The 26,452-nt window shown below is 34.4% G+C and overlaps 1 protein-coding gene across 2 annotated transcripts in view; it reads right to left on the bottom strand.

The window, feature by feature from the left end:
- Nucleotides 1-1,639: 1,639 nt before the first annotated feature.
- Nucleotides 1,640-26,452, bottom strand: part of PIP4P2 (phosphatidylinositol-4,5-bisphosphate 4-phosphatase 2) — a 77,417-nt gene continuing 52,604 nt past the window's right edge. For both annotated transcript variants that reach the window (XM_063643427.1, XM_055286729.2), the window contains 3 exons: nucleotides 16,696-16,748; nucleotides 4,016-4,106; nucleotides 1,640-3,185 (listed from right to left, as the gene is read on the bottom strand). In XM_063643427.1, the coding sequence (XP_063499497.1) occupies nucleotides 3,042-3,185; nucleotides 4,016-4,106; nucleotides 16,696-16,748 (288 nt within the window). In that variant the 3' untranslated portion in view covers nucleotides 1,640-3,041. The remainder of the gene's footprint in view (nucleotides 3,186-4,015; nucleotides 4,107-16,695; nucleotides 16,749-26,452) is intronic.

Here is a 26,452-nt window from a genome sequence, read left to right on the forward strand (position 1 = left end):
TATACTACTCATCTATTCATCAAGAGAAAACTTACTTTCCAACAATCTAGTTCAAAAATAAAGTAAAAATAATTTCTCTCTCTTCACCCAGAGATAACCACTCTTAATATTTTTGGTTTATTTTCCTTAGTTTTTTCAGTATGTACACATAAAATACATTTTCTAAAATGTGGATCATATTCTATGTATCAATTTGTGAGCCATTTCCAATTCAATAGATGAAATTTTTCATCATATTCTTGATTGCCTGCTATTTCACTGTATAGGTGTGCCATAATTTATTTCACCAATCCCATGTTATTGGATTATTGGACTATATCTTTACTCTTTATTATAAACAGAAAATTGGCAATACCTTTAGGATAAATTCTTAGAAAGAGAATTACTAGATCAAAGAATATGTGGTGTGTGTGTGTTTCCAATGTCCTCAGCATTACAGGGGTATTATTATTGCACTTTCTACTTCTTTGTTAATATGGTAAGTGAAAAATAGTATCTCTTTGTTTTAACTTACATTCTTCAAATATTAGAAAATTGGGAGCTGGGTGTGGTGACTCACACCTGTAATCCCAGCACTTTCGGGGGACGAGGTGGGCATATCGCTTGAGCTTAGGAGTTCCAGACCAGCCTAGGCAACATAGCAAAACCCCATCTCTACACAAAATACAAAAAAAAAAAATAAAATAAAATAGCCCGGCATAGTGGTGCACGCTGTGATCCCAGCTGCTTGGAAGGCTGAAGTGGGAGGATGGCTTGAACCAGGGGAGTGGAAGCTGCAGTGAGCCGAGATCACACCACTGCACTCCAGCCTGGGTGACAGAATGAGACCCTGTCTAAAAAAACAGAAAAATCGAAAAACAGTTTATGACCTATTGTAGTTATTTTGTGAATTGCTTTTTCATACTGTTAGTCCCTTCCGATATTACAGTTTTTCTACTATTTTGAAAAAAGCTTCACCAGTTTGTCTTTTGGCTTTGCTTATGGCTTTTTATCATACAGAAGTATTTTGGGGATTTTTTTCTTGTGGTTTCATTGTATCAATCCTTTCCTATATAATTTCTTCTTTTAGGTTCTACTTAGAACGTTTTTTTCTTAACCCAAGGTTATACAAATACTTACCTACACATTCTGGTACAAAATATAAAGTACATATTCAAGTGTATATAAGAATTTAAAATCGCAATTCATTCAACCATTTATTCATTCCTGCATATTCATTCATGTATATTGAGCACATGTACACCAAGAACTGTTCTAAGTGGGAATAAAGCTGTGAACAAGACTACCAGGGTTCTTGCTCTCATAAAGTTACTATTCCAGAAGGAATATGACATAGCATGTAATTTAATGTGAGCTTTCCAGTCAATGAGGGAAAGAATGGATTATTCAATATACAATGCTGTTACAACTAGTTAACCATTAGGAAAAGAAGTAAGATTATTTTATACCTAACATCAAGTGTATTACAAATGGATTTAAAAACTATATTTTAAAAATAAAACCATTTGAAAATAGTACAAAAAACGTAAATGAATATTATATAAAAAAACAGGTACATTCCTAAATATGAAAACTTTACAGCAAGATTTCAAGGCAACTCTGGAAGTGACATTATTTTTAATGGAATAAAACAAGGTAATTTTTGAACAATAATCTTTATTAGTGTATTTTTAAAGGTACATATAATCCTGAGCTACAGCATTTATACATTTGTCATTTACTCTTTGAAGTGTACATGTATTTTGCTTCAAATTCTGTGATGAGTACGTTTTTATACTAATCAGTAACATAAATAATTTAAAATATTAGTCTTATCTCTGGAATCACCAATCAATTTACTCAGATGATCTCACTGTCTAATTCTACTACATTTAAAGACTGTAGAACATTTGTGATTAAGCAATTTCTTTTTCAAAACTGCAAAGATGGGCAGTGCAAGAGCTGATTCCATAAATTTCAATGAATTCTTAGAAAACTATGTTGTTCTTTATCTCTGATCTATTTTCTTGAATAATTTGGGTAATTATCTGATCAGTTACCTTTGAGAAGAATAGTAAAAGTACCTCTAATCTCAACATTTTAGCTACTGTAAAATGTCATAAGCTTCCTTCAAATATAAGTAGTACATAATTACCTCAATAAGAAAAATTTACCATGATCTAAGGAAAAGGGGCACAACCCAATGTAAATATATCTTTGAATAAATGGTTAAGTATTATAAAACATGTGAAATACTTCCTCCAGCCTCTATAAAGGAATGCATAGAGCTGATAAACATTAAATTCCATAAATCCAGACCAGATCTTTTATAAATGGTAAATAAAAAGACAAAAATGAAAGACAAAAGTCCTGTGATCTTTGAGAAAAGACATTTACCCAACATCTCCAACTGTGGACAAATAAATATTCATTCTTGTATTTTAAATTACTACCAAAATATTGTATCTTTCTACAAACAACAAAAAACAAGCATACAGTATCTAGAAACTTTTTTTTCCTCTGACAAGAATGTCAAGTCTTTGAAGGTGCACTAAATTTTTTTTTTTTCCTGAATAAGGTCACTATAATCTTAGGTTAAAGTTACAGTAAGCAGTTCAAGCAAAATGCATATTGCTTAGGTTTTAAGCAAGCAATTTTGATACTGTTTAATTAAAATGTAAATATAAATGTGAAACTATTGTAGAAATATTTATAAACACTTAGGAATACTCACGTATCAGCAAGTAATGAAATAACTTATTTAAAAATAATAAAAGGGTGAGAGTAAATGTAATGTTTGGTAACAAATCCAAAAATATCTATAAGAGATGTAAAAGAACACGAAAAGGCTTTATTATTCAAAATTTGAAAACCTAGCAGCAAAACAATTTGCATATAATATAGTGCAATGAGTATTTGTTCATAAAAGACTCCCAAAGTCTTGAAACGATTATACATAAACCAGAATGGAATCCATTAGGATAAATAATTTAAAGATGTCCAGAGTAGCTTACCAAGAACTGCTAGACACTCTCACCTGCATTACTGAATCATAAACAAGCTTATGCAAAACTGTGTTCTGGATAACTGACTCTTATGGCTCCCCAATAACAAGCTCGGATAAGGCAGATCAATCCTAGGAGATAAGCAATTGCCCAAGAAACATAGGTTGTTCGAAATCGCCTTGCAAAATCTTGGGTGCCAACCTAAAGTAAAAAGCAATATAAAAACAAAATATTAGAAACTTTAAGAAAATATCTGCTTAGGGAACTTGTATCAGCTTACATGTGATTGTTATGAAATATACCCCCAGACTGAATACACAAAGTCCTTATAAGAGTAGGTGTATCTGTTGACTGCAACTGATAGACCATACTGCTACTTGTAGTAACTATGAATGTTATGAAGTAAACAAAAAAGCACACTAAACTATATTATCTCTACAAGGAATTTAATCTATGTAACTTCTTACTATCATGGGACACAATAGGACATTGCTAATAATAAGAGACTAGTTGTACTGACAAAGGAGCATGGAAATGGCAGCAAAAGAGATTATCTTCCTCTTCTGGCATAATCCCCATGCTAACTGCTTAGCTCCAGTCTCCTCTAAAAACAAGCCATCCTCATATTGTAATAAATCTCTGCTTGATTTGGATAAAGAGAAGAGTGGTTTTTTTAGATCTCTGTAGCTGAATGAATGTTGCTTTGAATAATAAGATACCCCATAGCTATACAAAATTAGTTCTGGCACTGAATTTTTAAAAAATGGGCTTTTGCTATATAGATGATAAAATCCCCAACAGTAAGGACTTTTGGAGGTACAAAGACACCATTTCACTTGGATGGGCGAGTTCAATCAAAAAGAGGTCCATGGATGGGGTTTCTGATTGCTCATAATCATTCAGAAGCTTCTAGTGCTGGCATGCCAAGGATGCAGCATCTTCATGGATCCCTGAAGGTTGTCCCAGGCCTCATTATTGACTACTGATAAAGTTGAGAGGACAGAATTCTAACATCAAAGTGTAACACTCACAGTTAACCCAACTCCAATGAAAATACATATCATTCCAATGGTAATGTATGCACAGCAGCGTCTTCGTGGAAGTGCACTACCCACTGAGGAGCTGCAAATTCATGAAAGCAAAAGAGAACATTAAGTATGTACATAAAAATTCTCTATTTCATTTTTGTGAGTTCTTATCTATGGCTTTAGTAATGTATACTTTTTATTCATTGCTTCAACTTTATAGACAAGAACATGCATTAAACATGTCATTTTTAATGGGTGACAAAATCGTTCAGGGTGAATTTGTCATATTATTGTGGCTTTAAACAAAGTTCAAGCCTTGGTCATTGATAATATCCACAGAAATCCACTGTAGTACCTACTAATCTCCCAAGATAAAAGTTTATTTCCAAAGAATCTACTTCAGAATGGAAGAAGCTATCTTACAAATAGCATTTGATTTTTTTACACTTAAAACAGTATGTGTTCATGTAAAAAATTTAGAAAGTAGAATAAAAAGGAAAGAAACAATGAAGAAAAAGGAAAAGAAAAAATTACCTATAATCCCAATATCATAAAACAGTCACTCAGTATTTTTGAATACTTTCCTCTAGCCAATTTTGTACCTTACCAATACATAGCATGAACTTTTTCCCATAATATTCTCAAACTAAAATTCTGATGGATGAATATAACGTAATTAACAAATTTTCTACTATTGTACATTAAAGTATGTTCATTATTATACATAATGCTAACAAAGTATCATTTAAAAGCATTATGCTTATTTTTAATCATTCTTAAGATTTTTAAATTTAGAATTAGGATTACAAATTAAAGAGATAAACTTTTTGAATTGTTTTTAACACATACTGCTAAAAACCCCCTACTGTGCTACTCAATTGAAATTCCAAATCTAATAGTATTAACCCCCTCCGTTTCTAATTGTGGTAATTTTCAAAATGATGTAAGTTATAGCAGAAATCTGTAGCCAAATTAGCACTTTCTTCTCTGTCTTAACGTACATATATTTATTACTATATACCATATGCAAGGCATCGTGTTAGTGAATGACACAGAAGTATGATTCACCTTTGTGTGGCCAGTGTCAAGATTATGCCTAACACATGATAATCTCTCAAAGAATGTCTGATGAATAAGTAAAATACAGAAATTCATCACTTACTAGGCATGATTTAGAAACATGTGATTCCAAATAGGTTAATTTTGCATACAAAATTATTTCCTTTAATTTCCAAATCTTTTTGAAAAACTGATGAAGTTTGTTGCAAATATACATCGTAAATTTTCCTGGGTACTTGAGCCCAAACACAAACATCTGGATGACCTGGGGACCACCATTAATTACTATATTGTACAGCTTGCTATCTAGAGTTACTAGGGCATGTAGGATTCATTGCTTTTACGTAACATTTAGCCCTAGTCTATTTTTGGTTTTAATTTCTATGCATCCACTGGTGGTTTTTCCTGCCTTATACATCACAGCTGGTTGTTGTTTCTTATCACTGCCTGTGCATCTGCCTTTGGCAGTTTGTAATATACCATTCATTAGAAGCCAACTAAGCTTATTCGAATTATGTATTGAATAAGTCAAAAGTTTCTAAGTGAATATTAGAGCAGCTTTTCTGTGAGCCAAGAGAATACACTTTAGTACATTAATTTCAGTGCGTGAATTCTGCTTAGAAAACCTGTGCTCTCTTTTCATCACTCAAATTAAATAGTCACTACATCTGAGAAATCTTCTCAGAAAAAAATAACCTACTGCTACTCCACAACTCAAGTGCCATCTCCTCACAGGATAAGGCAATGACCAACAAGCACTTACTAATGATAAAATCTCTTACACATTTAGCACATATGTGGTATCTACATGCAATATATATTACTGGTACAAAAACAGACACACAGATCAATTGAACAGAATAGAGAACCCAGAAATAAGGCCACACGCTTACAAACGTACAACTATCTGATCTTCAACAAACCTGACAAAAACAAGCAATGGGGAAAGGATTCCCTATTCAATAAATTGTGCTGGAATAACTGGCTAGCCATATGCAGAACATTGAAACTGGACTCCTTCCTCATACCAAATTTAAAAATTAACTCAAGATGGATTAAAGACTTAAGTGTAAACTATAAAACTGTAACAACCCTGGAAGACAACCTAGGTAATGCCATTCTGAACGTAGGAACAGGCAAAGATTTCATGATGATGACACCAAAAGAAACTGCAACAAAAGCAAAAATAGACAAATGATATCTAATTAAACTGAAGAGCTTTTGCACATCAAAGGAAACTATCAACAGGATGAACAGACAACCTACAGAATGGGAGAAAAATTTTGCAAACTATGCATCTGACAAAGGTCTAATATCCAGCATCTATGAGAACTTAAACAAGAAAAAAAAAAAACCCGGCGCATTAAAAAGTGGGCAAAGGACATGAACAGACACTTTTCAAAAGAAGATATACATGCAGCCAACAATTCTATGAAAAGAAGCTCAAAATCACTGATCATTAGAGAAATGCAAATAAAAACCACAATGAGATACCATCTCCCACCAGTCAGAATTAATACTATTAAAAAGTCAAAAAATAACAGATGCTGGTGAGGTTGTAGAGAGAAAGGAACATAACATTCAGAAATTCAGAATACAGAAGTTTAAAAATAAGTTTATTTTTCTAGCAGATAAAACTTAAAGGTAAATGTACAGCCTAGGGTTGGTAGTCAGCTCTACTCCCTGATTCACTGGTATTGCCAAACTCTACACAGGTAACAACGTTCCCGCCAGTTGGCTTTTCCACTCAATTCAAAGAGGAGAGAGAAAATGAAGACAGGCAATTTTGTCTTTAAGGAGAGTATCAGAAAACTGTACTCATCACTTTTGTTCAAATTCCATTGGTCCTTACTTAAACATGGCCACACTATCTGCAAGACAGGCTAGGAAATCCATCTCTAGCTGGGTGGCTAGTCAAATTCAGAGGTCTACTAATAAAAGGAAGGAGAAAACAGTAGTCTGTTATTTTAATTGATATTAACATTACATTTTAATGTTGGCTAGTGTTTGCCTGGTATGTCTTTTCCTTTGGTTAGTGATTCATGGTTATATCTTTTTCTATCCTTATACAATCATTCTATGTTCTAATATTCATGTGTTCCTTCTTCAAATTGTATATAGCCGTTCTTACATCTAGTCTTACCATTTCTGTTAAGTTTTACTAGCAAGATTAGTCTAATGATATACATGGACTATTTCTGACATCTTATTTTGGCTTTCTACTATTCCTGTATTTTCTGCTTTTCTACCTTTACTTCCAGACTTCTTTTATATTGACCATGACTCTTTTATTTCATTTTCCTCTTATTGTTCTGAAAGTTTTACAATTTATTTCATTCATTTGGCAGTTGCAATTAAAATTTTAACTTATATACGTTTTAAAAACTAAAGTCAATTATTAAATCCATCTTTCTGATAAATACAAAGATTTTAGAAAGTTTTAACACCAAACATTCCACTAGCATCTTAATGCTATTGTTTTCCAATATTTGAGTTTTATTGTATTTTTGTTTCTCAAAATTTATTAGCATTAATATAATTGGTACTGTCATTTTTGCTATTTTATACAGTCAATGTTTCTGGTGAATTGTTACAATTTCTTGGTTTACCTTTCCTTCCTGCATTGCAGAAATTTCTTCTGGAATATTTGTTCATATTCCCTAGTTCATCATTTAGCAGTTTTTTTTTTTAGTAAGGGTACCAGGATGGTAGATACCCTGGGTTTTGTTTGTTTGTAAGTTTGTTGGTTTTGCTTTTGAAAATATACTTATTTTACCTTCATTATTCTTTGATGGTTTAGATATATGTATAATACCAGTTTGACAATTAATTTCTCTTAGTATTTTTGACGTATTTTAAAACTTGTTTTCTGGCTTCTATTTTTGCTGTTGAGACATTTGCTGACAGAACTGTTATCTTTTTCTTATTGAAAATACGCCTTTTGTCTCTCTGCTTTTAATTACCTTCTATTTCTCTTAGGTTTTCTACAATTTCACTGTAACACATTTACTTATCCTGCTTGGATTTCATTGTTCTTTTCGAATATAAAAATTCATATCTTTCATAGATCTGAAAATTCTTTGAGATTATCTCCTAAAATGGCATATCCCATTCTTTATTTGTTCCTTCCAGATCAGATATATAATAGGCATCTTAATAATATATTTTCTCTTAATCTTACATTCATCTTTGTCTCTCTATGCTAGATTCTGAGTAATTCACTTACCTCTATCTTCCAATTCACAACTTTAGTCTTCACCTTTAGCTGATCTGTTCTTTAAACCGTATGTGCATTTTAATTTCTGTAATAATTTCTAGAAGTTCTATTGTTTCTATATCTATCTGGTTATTTTTTGCAAATTTCTATTTGAGACAATTATAGATTCACAAGCAGTTGTAATAAATAACACAGAAAAATACCACGTACCCTTTGCCCTATTTCCCCCATAGTAAATCTTGCAAATTATAATACAATATTATAAACAGGATATTAACATTCATATAATCCACCAATATTCAGATTTCTCAGGTATATGAGTATGGATTTGTCTTTAATTTTATGCAATTTTATCATGTTTAGGTTCATGTATCTATTGCCACAGCTAAAATAGAGAACAGCCTATCACTGTAAGGATCCTTTTATAACCACACCCTCCTTTCTGCCCATCCTGCACCCTGTGCCTGCCACACCACCATTAATCTGTTCTCTATTTCTATAATTTTGTCATTTGAAAAATGTTACATAAATGAAATCTTACTGCAGGTAACCTTGTATGGCTAGTTTTTTTTTTTTTTACTCAGCATAAATTCAATTCATCCAAGCTGTTGCACGTCTCAAATTTGCTACAAACACTCATATATACATTTTTGTGAGTACCTGGTAATTTTTAAATAGTCTTATATGTTTTCTCTTATTTTTATTTTAAAACATCCTAGGCATAGTTTTAACATACTCCACATGTAATAATTATAAATCTGAAGTTTTTAGAAGTCTAATTATGCTGTTTGTTGTCAATGTTGATTATGCTTCTGGAATCTTGTTTCTCCTATGACTAGTAACTTTTGTTGAAAACTTATTTTGGCAGATCTCAATATAAAAAAATTTTAGCATGCATAGTTGGGGGTGCTTTCCTACACACAGAACTTTCATTTGCTTTTCTCAGGCTCCCTAGACTGATACTAACCCTAAACTTTAAGTCAGTTTCTGGAACTAGGTTTTCCTAGATCACATAAGTGATATAAAAATGTAAACCTAAATTCACTCTTCTTATAAATTTTTTCCTTTGCAATCTTCCTTTTCTGGTTGATTTCTTTTTCCTGACTCACTCTTTTCCAGGGGAAGAGTACTTTAAGTACTTTATTGGGAGGAGGCAGTATTCCAACCCCTCTACCTTGTGTGAGGCCAACGCCTTCTCTTTCATTCTTCCAAGGCTCTAGATCCCTAGTATTGGCATATACCTTCAGGATAGTCCTGGTTGTCACTTCATCTTCATTTTTGGTCCCTGGGGATTTTCTTAACTGTCATATGAGCTGAGCTATGCATTTAAAAGGATGATTTTTACAGTTAATTGGTTTTTTATATTACTGCATGTGAAAGTCAAGGGCATATACAAAAATGTGGACAGTGAATCTCCAAGCTGAAAGGACCATTTAATGCTCTCAAACATCTAACTATTCACTCTTCAAATTATTAATCTTTCGCTTCATAAAAACACCTTATGAAACACTAGGATTATGAAGAACACCTGGAAAATGCTAGTGTAGCTAGTGCTATAGGAATTTATAAGGGGAAAAGGTGGCAAACAATGTTCTTTACATTACAATATTCAGACAAGGCAGCCAGGGATGGCTTTATCACACAAGACTTAAGGATAGGTTAAAATGTGAATAGATGGAGGAGTAAGTCATTTCAGCTGATTACATTAGAATTGTTCAGGTGTGAAAAGAAAATTTGCTCAAGGAATAAGCAGAAGAATAACCTTTCTGCCACAGAATGTTTCTACAGATGAATAGTAGAAGCAAGGGATGTTTCAGCTAATTTTTTAGGTTAAATAGGTGTTTTCTAGGTAGACAAGGGTGAGGAAAGGAGTAGCCAGGCCATTCTAGGTCTAGCAGGATAAGACTCAGGAACAGAAGAAAGAAACTGCATAATATGTTTGTGGAAGTAGAAGTGCAATTTGTTGGGGCTAGGAAATAACTAGGTTGTGTGTGTAGAGATAGAAGAAAACAAAGATATCACTAGAAAAGTTAGGCAAAGACTAAAAGAAGTTTGGAGTTTGATTCTGGATTTTAGGCAATGGGCTGATAGTAAACCATATGGTACGTTTATGCCAATAAGTAAAAGAAGTCCTCAGAATAATTTATATGAAACTAAATATAGAAACCTAAAATAACAATGGAAATTGTACCTCTTCAGGTTGTGCAGCATACAACTTGCACAACTGTATGCCATGGCTAAGAAATTGGGAGCCACTGAGGCCGGGCGCGGTGGCTCACGCTTGTAATCCCAGCACTTTGGGAGGCCGAGGCGGGCAAATCACGAGGTCAGGAGATCGAGACCACGGTGAAACCCCGTCTCTACTAAAAATACAAAAAAATTAGCCGGGCGTGGTGGCGGGCGCCTGTAGTCCCAGCTACTCGGAGAGGCTGAGGCAGGAGAATGGCGTGAACCCGGGAGGCAGAGCTTGCAGTGAGCCGAGATTGCGCCACTGCACTCCAGCCTGGGCGACAGAGCGAGACTCTGTCTCAAGAAAAAAAAAAAAAAAAAAAAAAAGAAATTGGGAGCCACTGAAAGATTTGATGCCAGAGAATCTAAAATGATGTATGCATTTAGGAACTACTACTCTAGTAAATGAATAGATAATTGCAGTATTGGAGGTCAAGAGATAAATTAGAAAACCAGGCCGGGCGCGGTGGCTCACTCTTGTAATCCCAGCACTTTGGGAGGCCGAGGGGGGCAGATCACGAGGTCAGGAGATCGAGACCACGGTGAAACCCCGTCTCTACTAAAAATACAAAAAATTAGCCAGGCGTGGTGGCGGGCGCTTGTAGTCCCAGCTACTCGGAGGCTGATGCAGGAGGATGGCGTGAACCCGGGAGGCAGAGCTTGCAGTGAGCCGAGATTGCGCCACTGCACTCCAGCCTGGGCGACAGAGCGAGACTCTGTCTCAAAAAAAAAAAAGAAAACCAAAGCAATAGTCCTGGTGAGAGATGCTGAATACATGAACTGAACTAGAAATCATGAGAATAAGAGGACAGAATTAAAACGTCAAGGGACATAATTGATAGGATATTACCTATCAATTATGGAGAATGATGAAAAATACACTAATATTTCTTGGTTGCTCAGTTGGACAGACAGGATAACATTCATTAAAATAATATATTCTTTTTCTAGAAATAACGTAGGGGGTGAAAAAGAAAAACAATATATTTATCAATACACATGGGAGATTGGTTTGCAGAGTAAGGTGGGAATGTTGGGTCAGGTTGTGCTTGAAATGACCATGAGATATCAAGTTGAAATAACTCTAGGCTAGATAGTGAATAGAGATAGTATATTTACATCTGAAGCTCCAAAGAAATATCTGGGGTCATTTAATGGCATCTAAATGACACAGGAACATAAGAGAAAACCCAGATAAAGTGCGGTCAAGTTCCAACTTCGGAAAATAGCAAAATTTAACAGCTTAGAAGAGAAAATAAAGCCAACGAAGAAGAGTTGTGAGAAGTAGGAGAAACTCAGGAGAAAGCAGTATCTGGAAACCAAGAAAACAAACTTTAAGGAAAAGAAACCATTGTATTAGTCAGGGTTCTCCAGAAAGCCAGAACCAATAGGAGATAGATGATAGATAGATAGATAGATAGATAGATAGATAGATAGATAGATAAGCTAGATAAGAGGCAATTTATTAAGGAAGTTGGCTACTGTGATTATCGAGGCTGAGAAATCTTGCAACAGGGGATCTGTAAGCTGGAGACCCTGGACTTTTGGTAGTGTGGCTCAGTCTAAGTCCAAAAGCCTCAGAATCAGGGAAGCCAATGGTGTAATTCTCAGTCTGAGGAGGAAGGTCTGAGGAGCTGAGGGACCACTGGTGTACGTCCCAGAGTCCAAAGGCCAGAGAGCCTGGAGTTCTGATGTTCAAGGGCAGGAAAAGAGTGTCCAAGTTCCAGAAGAGTGAAAATCGCCTTTCCACTGCTTTTTTTTTTTTTTTCTATTGGGCCCCCAGCCAATTGGATGGTGTCCACTCACATTGAGGGCAGATCTTCTCCATTCAGTCCACTGTCTCCTCTAGAACACCCTCTCAGACATAACCAGAAGTAATGCCTTACCATTTCTTTAGATATTCCTTAATCCAGTCAACTTGACACCTAAAATTAATCAGCACACCCAGGATGATCAATAGTATCAAATGCTACAGAGAAAACAAGCAGGATGAGAATCAAAATATTGGAATTTATTATTGGGATGTGAATTTCATCAGAGCAAATTCAGTGGCCCACTGGGGATGGATAGCTAATTGTGCCTTACTCCAGAAAGAATGGGGTGCAATAATCAAATGAAGATATAAGCCTTGGAAAGAAGAGACCTGCATCCCTCTGAGAAGAGGAAATGAAGTGAGCATGGATAAAGACAGGTTTACGAATATGAAGTACAAAAATGAGAGAATTCACAGATAGCCTCAATTATTTCAGAGATAGGAGGCAATTCATTGGATGAGACTTGGAGAGTTGGGGGTACTGAGGTGGGGGTTTAGGAGGAATAGTGATATCTGGAGATAGCTGTTTTGGGAAACAGGAAGTCAATCAAGGACACTCAGGAATATAGATCAATTTAGATAAATTACAAAGCTATACATTTATAAAGAACTGATCAATACAGAATTTTTTCAACTCTCAGTTATCTTGGTGAAGGAAGGGAGAAGCCATGGCTATATTGATCCAAGATTGCTGCTTTGAAAAGCAGATAGATGGAATGATGATTAACCAATCTAGCAAACCTACTATTCTATATCTAATATGTTGGAAATGAATTTATCATCTTCTGCCAGACACATTTCTTCTAGATCCTGCATTTCCTGTCTCAGTGAATGGTTCTACAGCCTCTCAGAAATAGGGTCATTCTTGATCCCAATCTCTCTCTCTCATCCCTTCACATTCAGTCCTATCCATTCCATTTCCTTACTAGTACATCTATACTTTGTACCTTTGCACAGGTAGCTCCTTCCACAGTGTATTATCCCACCCTCTTTTTCACACAATTCTCACTCATCTTTTATAACTTAGTTCATATATCACTCCTAACTGAAAACCTTCACTCATGAACCCTTTCCCTCTAATCTGGATTAGGGACTCTTCAAAGCAGAGCATTCTGGTCATACCTCTTTCAAAGCACTTGAAACTTTATGGTAATTAACTATTCTCCCCACTATGCCCACAAGATTAAATTCCTTGAAGGCAAGATTGTATCTTTTATTTCAAGCAACCAGTACTTAGCACAGAATTGTTTGTTGAATTAATGAATAATTATAAAATATAACACTAGACGGCAAAATAAGAGATAACACTTGAGAATAAGTCCACTATTGTTTAAAATGGCAGCAGGTGATTCACAAAAGAGTACATCAGTGATGTAAAAGAAATGATATTCAATGATAATTGTCATGGATTAAATCAATGTCTCTACTAGTCATGGGTCCATTACAACATCTGCATGGAAACATAGTCCAAACTGTATTTCAGAATGCTGCTAGTACACCTTCAGTCTGGCAGTGGCCACAAGCCACCTAATTAAAACAACAACATCACCTTTAGCTACCATAGTACCAGCTACCATTCGAGTAAGAAACAGCAATATGGGAAAATGCCCCTCAGTCTTTGGAGCTCTAGGGGAAGCTTTCCCCATACATTTTGTGAGATAAAAGCACATAACACACTTGTTTCATAGTAATAAATTTACCAACTTCTGTAACTTAAAACTAATTTTAGAATATTTGTGTTTAAAGAAAAAAATTCTGTCTCAGAATCTTACTCCATCAGATGACCCATCATTTTGTTATGAAGGAAAACATTCAAAAAGAAAATAATCTAGATACCAGCTAGGAGTGTTCACGTGGTAACAGTGTTTGCACTCAAATAAGTAATGAATGCTCCAAGTCCTCCCATGTTTAGCATATGACTCCGATTCTACAAACCTTCCTCTTAGAATAATGTTTAAGCCGATTTATTCCATGTGAATTTCTATGTAAGTTGTTCCCTAAGTAGTTGATACAAATTCTTCTTCATATTAATATACTGTCTTGTGGTATTTTAACAAATCACGGAGTATTCAGACATTCAATACTTCTTTATTAGTAGTAAAAATACTGCCATTGTACGAAAATAATTAACCAAGCAAGTCCCTTGAGCAAAATCCTTAACCTCTCTTAACAGTTGCTGATTTGTAAAATTACAAAAATAATCCCTGTATTACAGGATTGCTGTAAAGATTACAGCTAGTATATATGTATATATAAAGCAACTATCACTCTGCTTAGCACACAGTCTGCTAACCATAGAGGTCTCTGCCAGGCCAGGTGCGGTGGCTCATGCCTGTATTCTCAGCACTTTGGAAGGATGAGACGGGTGAATCACCCGAGGTCAGGAGTTCGAGACCAGCCTGGCCAAAATGGTGAAACCCCACCTCTACTAAAAATACAAAAATTAGCCAGGCGTGGTGGCTGGCGTATGCCTGTAGTTCCAGCTACTTGAGAGGCTGAGGCAGGAGAACTGCTTGAACCCAGGAGGTGGAGGTTGCAGTAAGCTGAGATCATGCCACTGCATTGCAGCCTGGGCAAGAGTGAGACTCTGTCTCAAAAAAAAAAAAAAAAAAAGTCTCTGCCTTTTCTTCTCTGTAAGATCTTTATTTCCATTTTAATGTTCTTGGTGAATATATTTGCAATTTAATTTTGTACATTTTTGTGAAAATACACATAATACACCCAGAAATATGTATCATCCATATGCATATTCACATACTTTCGAGGGGGGAGTATGGGTGTGTCCCTCAAGTACTATATTATTTTGTGCATGTATTAAGGGTTTATCCACTTTGCTTCTCCATGTACAGACTTCTATTGGATTCAGTAAGGAATTAGAATGACTAATTTCACAAATAAAAAAACTTTTTTATAAGCTAAAATATGCTGTAAAGTTATTCTTACAGAGCTATATTTAGTTGAAATCAGATCTAGCAGAGATGGAGATATTTTGCTACACATATTCTACTTTTCAAATACTTTTTAATTACTTTCTCCTATAAACCATTCTTGGGATTTCTCAACTCTCAATGTAGATAAGGTATTTATATCTTACTAAGGATCACACAAATTAAAATATGAATATTATTTCAAACCTCTTATTTTCAATAATAAAAATTGAATTGTCTAAGCATTCCAGTTTAATTTACTTTGCTTCAGTTATAGTTAACACATATAAGAGGATAACAACAATTTTTTAAATTGTAATTTTATTATCAAAATAGATGCTGTGCAGAAAAGAGTTAACACAGCAGGCCTGCGACTGCTATGCTTAGAAAGCCCTGCTTGTAAGGTTGGCCCTTAGCTGGCATCTAGAAATTTAGATTTGGGGAAAATTCCCATCATTCCCTAACTGGTAAGAGTGGCTTATTATGTATAAATTGTTTGTGTAAACAGTATGGTTTATGCTAAACATAAATTCCATTCAAACAGGAATTTGGAATTTTGGTGTGTGCTAGGTAGGAGGTGTCTGTGTAACCAGCTCCAATAGAAACCTTGGGTACTAAGTCTCTAATGAGCCTCCTGGTAGACAACACAGTACATGCATGGTAATAATTCACTGCTGGGGTACTTCACTGGGAGGGGCCTCTTGGAATCTTGTCCCTAGTTTCCTCCAAACTTTGCTCCATCTGCCTTTTCCCTTTGCTGATTCTGCTTTGCATACTTTTGCTATAATAAATCATATCTGTGAGTACAACTATATATTAATTTCTATCAGTCCCTGTAGAAAACCAAGGAACCTTGGTGTAGTCTTGGGACCCCCAACACAGATGCCATAAAATGTCTTTAATCAAAATATCTTCTATTATTTTTCATCTTATATTGTCAGATTATTTTCATTAGGTACATCATTTAGGAATAGAGAGAAATAGGCTAAATAGTTAAGATAGACAAATAATTACATAAACGTTGCCATCAGTAATAATCTTATTAGGCAGGAGATGAAAAAGGCCAACAATCACCTAATTATGAAGTCCAGAACAATTTGAGTTTTCTCCTAGATTACAGCCCATTTTATAAATGTAAATTTTAGACTATTTGTAACAGATTATAATCTCCTAACCAGGTTACTGATAATTTTAGCAATTTCTTATAATAGAAATTGATTTCCCTTTAGAGGATGATAATCAAGCCTAATCATTTTAATTTCAAAATGGGATATATTTGTTTTAGGATGTCTTTTTCGTCTTAAAAAGCATAAATATATTGGCATGCATTCACTCCACAGCATGTCTTAAAATCAAAATCTACCTAAGTGAAAATTCTGAACTCTTCAAATTTGTCTCAAGTATTTCTCAATAGTATTTCCAATGGTAGGGAACTTACATTTTTTTGCAGTGTGGGCATTTTGCCAGAGTGTTGAACCTCAGTTCCATCCACTGTAAAATAAATAAAGACAGGAATTGAAAAGAAAAACAACTGAAAACTATCCAATCTGATAAGACATTTCTTTTACTTTAAATGTCATCAGGGATCACAACAGAAGCAATCACCTTCTCACGGTTACATGAGCTTTTCCCTCCAACACTTCTCTCCCTCTCTTAAAATACAGTTTGGGATCCTCCTCTGAAATAGTTCCCATGACTTTTCCAATGCTCTGACGCAATCTAGGTTTGCTTTACATGAATACTGAATGTAATACCATAACTGGGGTCATCTTGTTCAGTAAGTCTCAGTTCATTTCCAACGAATACAAACATATTTCATATACCATCAAAGTTATTTTTCTTTTAAGTCTTGCGAGCTGGCCTTTTAAATACTTGAATATTTAGATTCATTACTAAAATTAAACTATTTATTCTACTTATGTGAGAAAGTCACCAAGTACATCAACTAAAAAGTCGGGAACTGTTTCCTGTTCTGTCATTGCTTATACACTATAACAAAAACACACTGCTTAGTACAATTTTCTTCTCTGTAAATCTAAGTAATAAATGTGCTACCTTCCTCATGAATGTTATTCAGATACTTGAAATGACTTACTGGTTGTAGATAGTCTTTGAAGGAATATGCAATATAAATTTAAAGTAAATCTTTATCCCATGAAATACATTTTGTTAAATGACTTTCTAACAATCTTCTTCTATCTTGTTTGCTTTTCTATATACCTCCTTATAAAGGTATATTTCCTTGATAGTTTTGAGAAAATTTCTTTAAGTACTTTGGCAGTTTATCATCAAAACAACTTTTTATTAAAATTAAGTTTCATTTGGGAATCTAGGCCACTAATTTTTCTTTTCAGAAGGCTCAAATTCTAGAAACAGGGGTTTCAATAACTTACGGATATTCAGACATTTTCCACACAATAGAAGATACCTTTTAGAAAATATCTAATGCATAATTTTTTCTTTTATGATTAGATTTAAGAAAAGAAAATACAAATTTGGGTTTTCTAAACTCCTTTCTCTTCATTTTTATTTCAAATCTCATGAAATTTAGTTAACCTTGTTATGATCTCTCTTAGTCACAACAGGAACATGTAGTCCCAAGATAAATAAAAGAGAAATAAAACTTTATATGAATGTTCACCCTCTTTACAAAATGATTATTTTTAAACATCTGCAAATGTCAAACCAAGGGCACTTATTTTTCAAGCAAGACTGAATATTTCTCTCATTACTTATAATGAGATAATTACCTAGAATATCAATTTGTAACAAGTTAATTTATTTTAAAACTGCTCTTAAAGAAAAAATTCTTGAGTTAATGTGCTAAACAGATATTAATATAGATTTCTACAGAAATTGGTACAGAACATTAAGCAGTGGAAGAATATAGAACTATTATTAAGTGCTTTTTTATGTTTCTGTTATAGGCTTAGGATAGTTACTGAACTTGTAATGTCATTTCAAATGTTATTTATAAATAAAAAATTTAAGTTTTTCATAGTTAAAAGAAGCAAACTGGTTTGAGAAGGTAATTATGAAACCTTTGAGTCAAGAGTAACTTAAAATCCAAGACTTCAGGCTAACAGACTAACATAGGAATTTCAGTATTTTAGATGACGCCTAAGGAGATTGTTTAGTCCAATGTTATCATTTTATAGTGTTCTTCATTTTAGCACAAATTATGCATGATAAAATCAATGATAACTGACAGACAGTGGGGACTTTATTCTGTAATTAATGTATTACATTGCCAGCAACCTACCACATCTGGTTTTGTTGTTATCTGCAAGTACTCACTTAAATGGAGCAACCTAATAACAAAAAGCATCTATTATTAGAATAATTTTCTTATAATTTATTCAATTGAATCCCAAACCTATGCTTTGGAAAAGAAGTCGACTTAGTACTGTTCTGTCATCTAAAATATGGCCTCTGGATTCTTAAAATTTTATTGCCAGACCTTGAAGTCTCATTAGACCAAAAAAAAAAAAATCTTAATTATATCAGCAAGATTAAAAGCAACTTCTCTAAAACCCAATCATTTTTAGTAGAGATCTTCTAAAATTTGACAAATTTCTAACTATGCTATAACATGTAATGGATAAATTGAGTTTCCCCAAGATATATTTTGCAACTAATCTCAGAAGATTTGTAAAAAAAAAAAAAAAAAAAAAAGCTATATTGCTTAAAACTAATTATTTAATTTTATAGTATCTTACTGAGATAGATAGATAGATAGACAGACAGACAGACAGACAGACAGATAGATACAATAGGCAACTGGTAACACTTTGAAATATGTTCAAGTTAAAACTATTATCCCTCTCTGCTATGGCACCCATTTGTCCCTAGACACAAATGAAAAAAATCTGACCCTGCCTGAAGGTACTAAATTGGCCCACTTCAGGGCAAAGTGAGAACTAAGTTGTGTTCACTTTTATTAAAGAACAACAACCCTCAGTCAATGTTGATTAACAAAGTATGTGGATATGCCTTTCACCAGCAACAGAGACCATGGGCCCTATAGAAATGTAATAGTAAACTCTGCTGTTCAGTTGTGTTAAGAAACTTCTTTGCATTCATGGAGAACTAGCTAAAGGCTTTATAACTCAATTCATTCTGCTAGGAAATTATTTTTCAAACAATGCCCTTCAAATCACCACTCCGGCTAGATGATCTCAAAATGGTTTGGAGGGTAAAAAATGTTTGGACATACGGTCGGGCGCGGTGGCTCACGCCTGTAATCCCAGCACTTTGGGAGGCCGAGGCCGGCGGATCGCAAGGTCAGGAGATCGAGACCATCCTGGTTAACACGGTGAAACCCCGTCTCTACTAAAAATACAACAAATTAGCCGGGCGCAGTGGCGGGCGCCTGTAATCCCAGCTACTCGGGGGGCTGAGGCAGGAGAATGGCGTGAACCCGGGAGGCGGAGCTTGCAGTGAGCCGAGATTGCGCCACTGCACTCTGGGCTGGGCGAAAGAGTGAGACCCCGTCTCAAAAAAAAAAAAAAAAAAAAAGGTTTGGACATACAACATAAAAACTCCCTCTTAAATATATACAACGGTGTATTCTAAAACTGTTAAAGAATATCCTATTTTAAATTCTGTTTAATTTTTTAATCCTAGCAATTCCCAATGAACATGGAACTCTTTACTCACAAACACCTGTTATTAACCTATAAAATAAATGTGCCATTGAATACACTTTGGAAAAGGCAAATCTAGCTTTTCTAAATTTATCCATGGTCCCAGCTAGGCTGTGGTATGAATAGTGTAAATATTGTGAATTCCTAGAAAATTTAACCTTACCATTATAGCACTGGTATATTAAACGATGTTATTATAAACAGAAGGATGCTGTGAGAATATGGAGAAGCTAGTCTCTAGCTTGCATATTACTTTAGCAATTGTGTTTTTTTCTGGGGGTAAAATATCAAAATTAAATTACTTTTAAATATAATTTTTTTTAAATTATAAAAGCCTTGTCACATACAATAGTTCTTTTATCTTAATCCTTGAGAGAATTCTCTCAGGAGAGAGAGCTCATTATTTCAGGAAAAGTATTTCCTATGTGATCTTTTCAATAAAATATCTTGAGTGTTTTGTCACAGGTCATGTTTTCTTTTCTTTGACTCTAGAAAACTCGGAGCTAAGCTTCAGCCTAATTTTATCAACTGTATTAGACTAAATATTAGCATACTTATATTATGCATGACTTCAGGTTATTTTTGTCTGCCCTACTTATTATTTTTCCTTATTTTTTTCACTTTTGATTTTCAATCATATTGAACTTAGTGTATCTTTGTAACTTATCTCAATTGCTTTTAGCTTTGCAAGCTAAGTTTAAAACAAAGTAGGAAATGAGTAAGTGAATTAACCTAATAATTAACAGTGTGAAGGGCACATAACATATGATGAAGAATATAAGATTATTCAAGATCTGCATAATAATAAGGAGAAGGCTGCAAGAACTTTGTAGTCAGTGTATTCTTCATAATACTGAGCATCTCTCATTAATCCAAAACTCTCAAAAGTAACCAATACCTCTCCTATAGGTGTACACAGTGTTCCCCTAATCATCAAAAACTTTATTTTCTATAAAATTTTGAAATCATCTTTAAATACTGCATTTTAATCCAAAACATCTTTTCTTGCTAAAGAATTAAAGTTTTAAATCATAATAACTCTGCTAATATGGTAATATGATTCACTTGCCTGCACTGAATGTTAAGTAAGGAAGAGCCAGCTTTAGAAGTTAGTCTCTGAAAGAGCCAGCTTTAGAAGTAAGTCTCTGGCTTGCACATTACTTTAGTAATTTTCTTCTTGGGGAAAAATATCTAAATGTACAAATTACTTTTTAAAATAATAAAAACCATGGCACATACATATCTATCTAAACTCTCAATTTAGATCATTCTCCAGAATTCATTGCCAGATGATTCTAAAAATTAAATATAAACACTTATAACAATTGTTTTTTTGATTGTTCTTTTCGCCTCATTCCCTTTTCTACTCTATTAGTACAGTCAATTCTCTCTCAAATTCTTTATGCTATTCTTGACTATCATCATCACTTTGCTGAAAAATAAAAGCCGAAATTCTAGTCTTGTGCTTTTTCAGGCTTGTCTCTTTGCTATCCATTCCTCTCCTATTAGGTTAGAAAATTTCATGAAAGCAGAGACTGTGCTTCCTGTTCACCACTGTTTCCCTAGCACCTTGCTCAGTGCCTGGTACACACTCAATATATATAATTGAAAAAATAAAATCATTCCTTTTGTAATGTGCTACAAGGATTATCCATGGCAAATATTTGGAATAGAAAACATAACAGGAAAGAATGCAAGGTAGCTATGGAAGGGAGATCTCCGGAAGTAGGTTGAAACAAATCTATATTGAAGATTTTAAAATTGTGTTACTTTCAAAAGTTTGTTCACATATGAAAAAGAAAATAACAAATATGCTTTATATATTTAATTTAGTTAATTCATTTAATGTCTATTGGTAACTATAGAGTGCATTAGCTTATATTAAATCAGTATATACTGATTTTTATCTATTTATTTTAGAGATAGGGTCTCGTTCTATCACCCAGGCTGGAATGCAGTGGTATGAACATAGCTTGCTGCAACCTCCAACTCCTGGGCTCAGGTAATCCTCCCACCTCAATCTCCTGAGTAGCTAGGACTATAGGTACATGCCACTACCCCTGGCTAATTTTTAAATGTTTTTGCAGAGGTGGGGTCTCTCTGTGTTGCCCAGGCTAGTCTCAAACTCCTGGCCTCAAGCGAGCCTCCCATCTTGGTCTCTCAAAGCACTGGAATATCAAGCATGAGCCACCATGCCCAGCCTATAGTGACTTTTTAAAAAGAAAGTTGTTACCTATCCCCACCAAGTATATTTTCTAATTTACGTACTTAGTCACTGATTTAATCAATAAAATACAAATGTAACAAAGGAGACTTATGCTACTAAATCAGAAAAATCCTAGCAATTCTGGTTAAATATAGTAAATTGAATAAATGCATCCATTTCCATTTTTTCCCAAACCTGACTAAAATAATAGTAAATGAATTTTGAAATGTATAATACCATAAGGATAAAAAAAGAGGGAATATGACTTCAAATTTTTGGACAATGGAAAGCAGATGGACTTTGCAACTCACTTAGTGAAAGGGATGTTGAAACTTAACTATCTATAGAGAGATAAGCCAATGACGGCAGGCTGCTTCACACTGAAAGACCCAGAATAGACCCTATACTTTTAAAGGTGGAGATTGGGGTAAGGATAAAGCAGGAGTATCACAATCCCAAGCTCACTGCAGCATTATTCATTAAAACCAAGATATGGAAACAACCCAAATCTCCATTGACAGATGAATGGATAAAGAAATTGTGGTATATGCATACAATGAACTATTATTTGGCCTTAAAAAGAAGGGAATTTTGCCATTTGTAACAACATGTATTAACCTGGAAGATATTATGCTAAGTGAAATAAGCCTGACACAGGAAGACAAACACATGCCTGTATGTGGAAATGTAAAATAATTTAATTCATAGAAGCAGAGAGTAGAATGGTGGTTGCCAGGCATTGAGGTGGGTAAGGAAAGGGGAGATTTTAGTCAAAGAGTACAAAGTCTCCGTTAGGCAGGCTGAATAATTTCTGAAGATCTAATGTACAGTATAGTGACTATAGTTAACAATATTGTATTATATACTTGAAATTTACTAAGAAGGTAGATCTTTAGTGTTCTCATCACAAAGACACACACACACACACACACACACACACGATAACTATATGAGGTAATCAAAATGTTAATTAACTTGATTGTGGTAATCATTTCACAATATAGACGTATATCAAAACATTAAGCTGTACACCTCAAATGTACAATTTCTGTTGGTCAAATATAACCCAATAAAGCTGGGAAAAAGACAGAAGTATTGATTGCAAATTTTCACAAAACCAGAAAACCACCCTTCCCCAATACATTAAGAGAAGAATGATTTATTCTGTAGAGAAACTGGACTACAGAGCTTGTGGACCAGGAACACCAGGCACAGAAGAAGGCACGAATAAAAAGTCATTCTAAAAACAAAGGATTTAAATTAATGTCTATTGTCTGAAAAGTGCGTAAGAGCTTCACCCCTATTACCTCTCTTAGCTCCTAAAAGGCTGTCTCTTAGGCATATCTCCTACAAGAGATTAGAGGATCTTTCCCCAGAGAAATCTGCCCTAAAGAAAAAAAGATCAATTGATACTAATAGCTGACAGCTTTACAAAGAAAGAAGAGGAGGAGGAGGAAGAGGATAAGGAGGAGTGGAAGGAGGGAGAGAAGGAGGGAGAGGACGAGGAGGAGAAAGTTGTCACCTATCCCCTGCCTGCATACATAGACTCCAATCAGTGACTTGCTCTCAAATATAAATTTCTGCATAAAACTTCTATCAGAAGAAATGCCAATAGAAAAAGTAGTGAGAAAACAGAGATAAGGCATAAAGAAGAACAATACCTCAGAAAAAATGTAATTAATAGCTTCAGAAAGATGTTTGAAATGCTTGTTCTTTGGTGCCATAAAGAAATAGCACTTGAACATAAATTTAATTTTCTCAGCAAGGCCATTTTTATGCTTTCTGCAGAAAGGGTACACTTGCCAGCAGTTTTGCCACAAGAGTACACTGAACAAAAGAGACAGGGTCATTTATAACCTGATGCTTCTACCTTACTGCTGTGTCTGGTTTCTATTGGCTGGAACAGGACTTCACATTCTGTATTTGTCTTAATTGGCTAGCAACTTAGAACTTTCTAAAAGAGGCAAAGGCAAAGGAGAACAAAGGAAGGAGGAAGTAACTTGTGGAATTCTGAGAAAGGTAAAAACACCTTCAAATAAGAAGAGGAACAGGCTATGACCAAATGCTTGCTTGGACCAGTATAAACATGCCAGGGCAAATATTTAGGCAAAATTGTGGGAGCTAAGAACATAAAGTACATTGATTTCTTTATTACAGCTAGCAGATATTTAAGAATGTTAGCACAGATCTTTGAATAAATTTTGCTTCTAAGAAAAGTTACTATTTACTCCTAATTAGATGGAGAGGAAAGTCTTTGAAGAGGAATTTCTACTTTACCTTTTACAAAGATGGCATGAAAAAGGAATGCTATTAAAAAATTGAAGACAAAGGCTCCTAGAAATTAAAAATTAAGTTAGATCATCTGAAATTAAAATTTTAAATTAAGATGAGGAGATATAATGATGTTTCCCACTAAATAATATGAAAAAACAAAATTAAAAACAAAAAAATGGAATGGACAATAACAGGGCCCACTGAATATCCAAATGACGAGTTCAAAAAGACCCTCACGAAGACACAGCCTCATGAAATTTCATAACACTGAAGAAAATGAAAGAGGAAAAAGAAAAAGAAGAAAAAATATGTCATATCAAAAGGATCAGGTATCACAATAGCAGTTGATCTTCTCATCAACAATGGAACAAAGACTTTAAATTTCTGAAAGGTGACAACTGGCAACCTAGAATTGCACATCTAGACAAATTATAATGTGAATGTAAGATCAGATTAAAAACCACTTAAGAGAAAAAGAGCTCAAATATAATATTTCCCTGCGTCTTTTCATAGAAAGCAAAGAGTAGATGTGCTCCACCAAAATGAAGGAATAAACCAAGAACTCTGAGGATGGCATGGGATCCAACACAGGAAAGAGGTAAAAGGAATTTTCATGATGATGGTGAAGGGAAGGATGACAACTATGTAGCAGGAAGCCTAAATAATAGATTCCTTGATGCATTTAATTATAGTAATAGGTATTTTATAGTTCTACAAAAGAATATGATAAGAATGAATGATTTACACATAGAAAATTAAATCCAAAGGAGGGGGCAATTATTTATAAGTCCAAGAAAATGTTAAAATGCATACACAAGAAAAATGTACCACATTGCTTGGTTCAGCTGTGAACAAAATTTACCTAATCATAAAAATTATAAACACTAAGTATTAATTAAACAAAATGTTGCAATTCTACTGGGAGTATGAAAGCAAGGAAAGGAATATGAGTGGGAGGGCAGTATGAGTGCTAAGTTCTCATCTTGCAGTTTACTATTTAGTGGGTAATGTCTAAAATTGCTTAATCAAATAGAAAAAGGATAAGCAAGCAATTTAAACACGTAGAACTCTGGCCAACATTGTGTAACCCCGTCTCTACTAAAAACACAAAAATCAGCCAGGTATGGTGGGGTGCAACTATAGTCCCAGCTGCTTGGGAGGCTGTGGCAGGAGAATTGCTTGAGCCCGGGAGGCAGGGGTTGCAGTGAGCTGAGATCATGCCACTGTACTCCAGCCTGGGCGACACAGTGAGACTTCATCTCAAAAAATAAATAAATAAATAAAAATTTAAAAATTATAAAAAAAAATCACATAGAAGTGACCATCAATAAAGCAGCTGAAAGAGGTGAAAGCATTTTGGGAACAGTAACTGGGGGTCAGCTAGATGAGAAGATTGCAGTCCCATTTGACATTTAGAACTATATACATAAAGTTCTTTAATAAAAGTAAAATTACAAATAAAAAAAAGCAAACCACTTATATTTTCTTAAGCTCATTCATGTCTTAGTGACAGCAGGTTTTGTTTAGACTCCCATGTGTATACTCTGATAAATATTTTTCACATTCAAGTTCTAAAGAAAATCTTTTGTCTCCTATATGGGCTGAACAATAAAAGAAAACCTGTCCTTATCCTTCCTGACAGGGTAAGTTAATTATGAATTTAACTTTAAAAAAAATCAAACTAAGTTTAAGTTAGAAGTAGTAAAACAAAAACTTCTATAACTTTTGCTCATATCAAATTACTTATACTTTCTTATTCTTTATCTAATGGTTTTATCTAATTATGGGTAACAGTGTTAATTCCCTTTGCTCCAAGAATAATTTATAAAAGTCAGAAAATTTTTGATAAATTATGATTCAAATTTTTCCTGAATCTAGAAGCCATGAAGCAAATCTACTGCATGAGATTGTGCACTTTGACCTCTGCTGAGCAGGTGAGAGCAGGGCTAAGACTCAGCTGCTCACCAAGCCAAGATACTCATGGAACTAAGCCTGGGCACGATTTCTCATTGGCCTACATAGAGAGGATCCTTTTTGCAATTGGACTTATCAGAGGACGTACCTTTTAT

Source organism: Symphalangus syndactylus, chromosome 7, assembly GCF_028878055.3.
Source record: "Symphalangus syndactylus isolate Jambi chromosome 7, NHGRI_mSymSyn1-v2.1_pri, whole genome shotgun sequence".
Lineage (NCBI taxonomy): Eukaryota > Metazoa > Chordata > Mammalia > Primates > Hylobatidae > Symphalangus > Symphalangus syndactylus.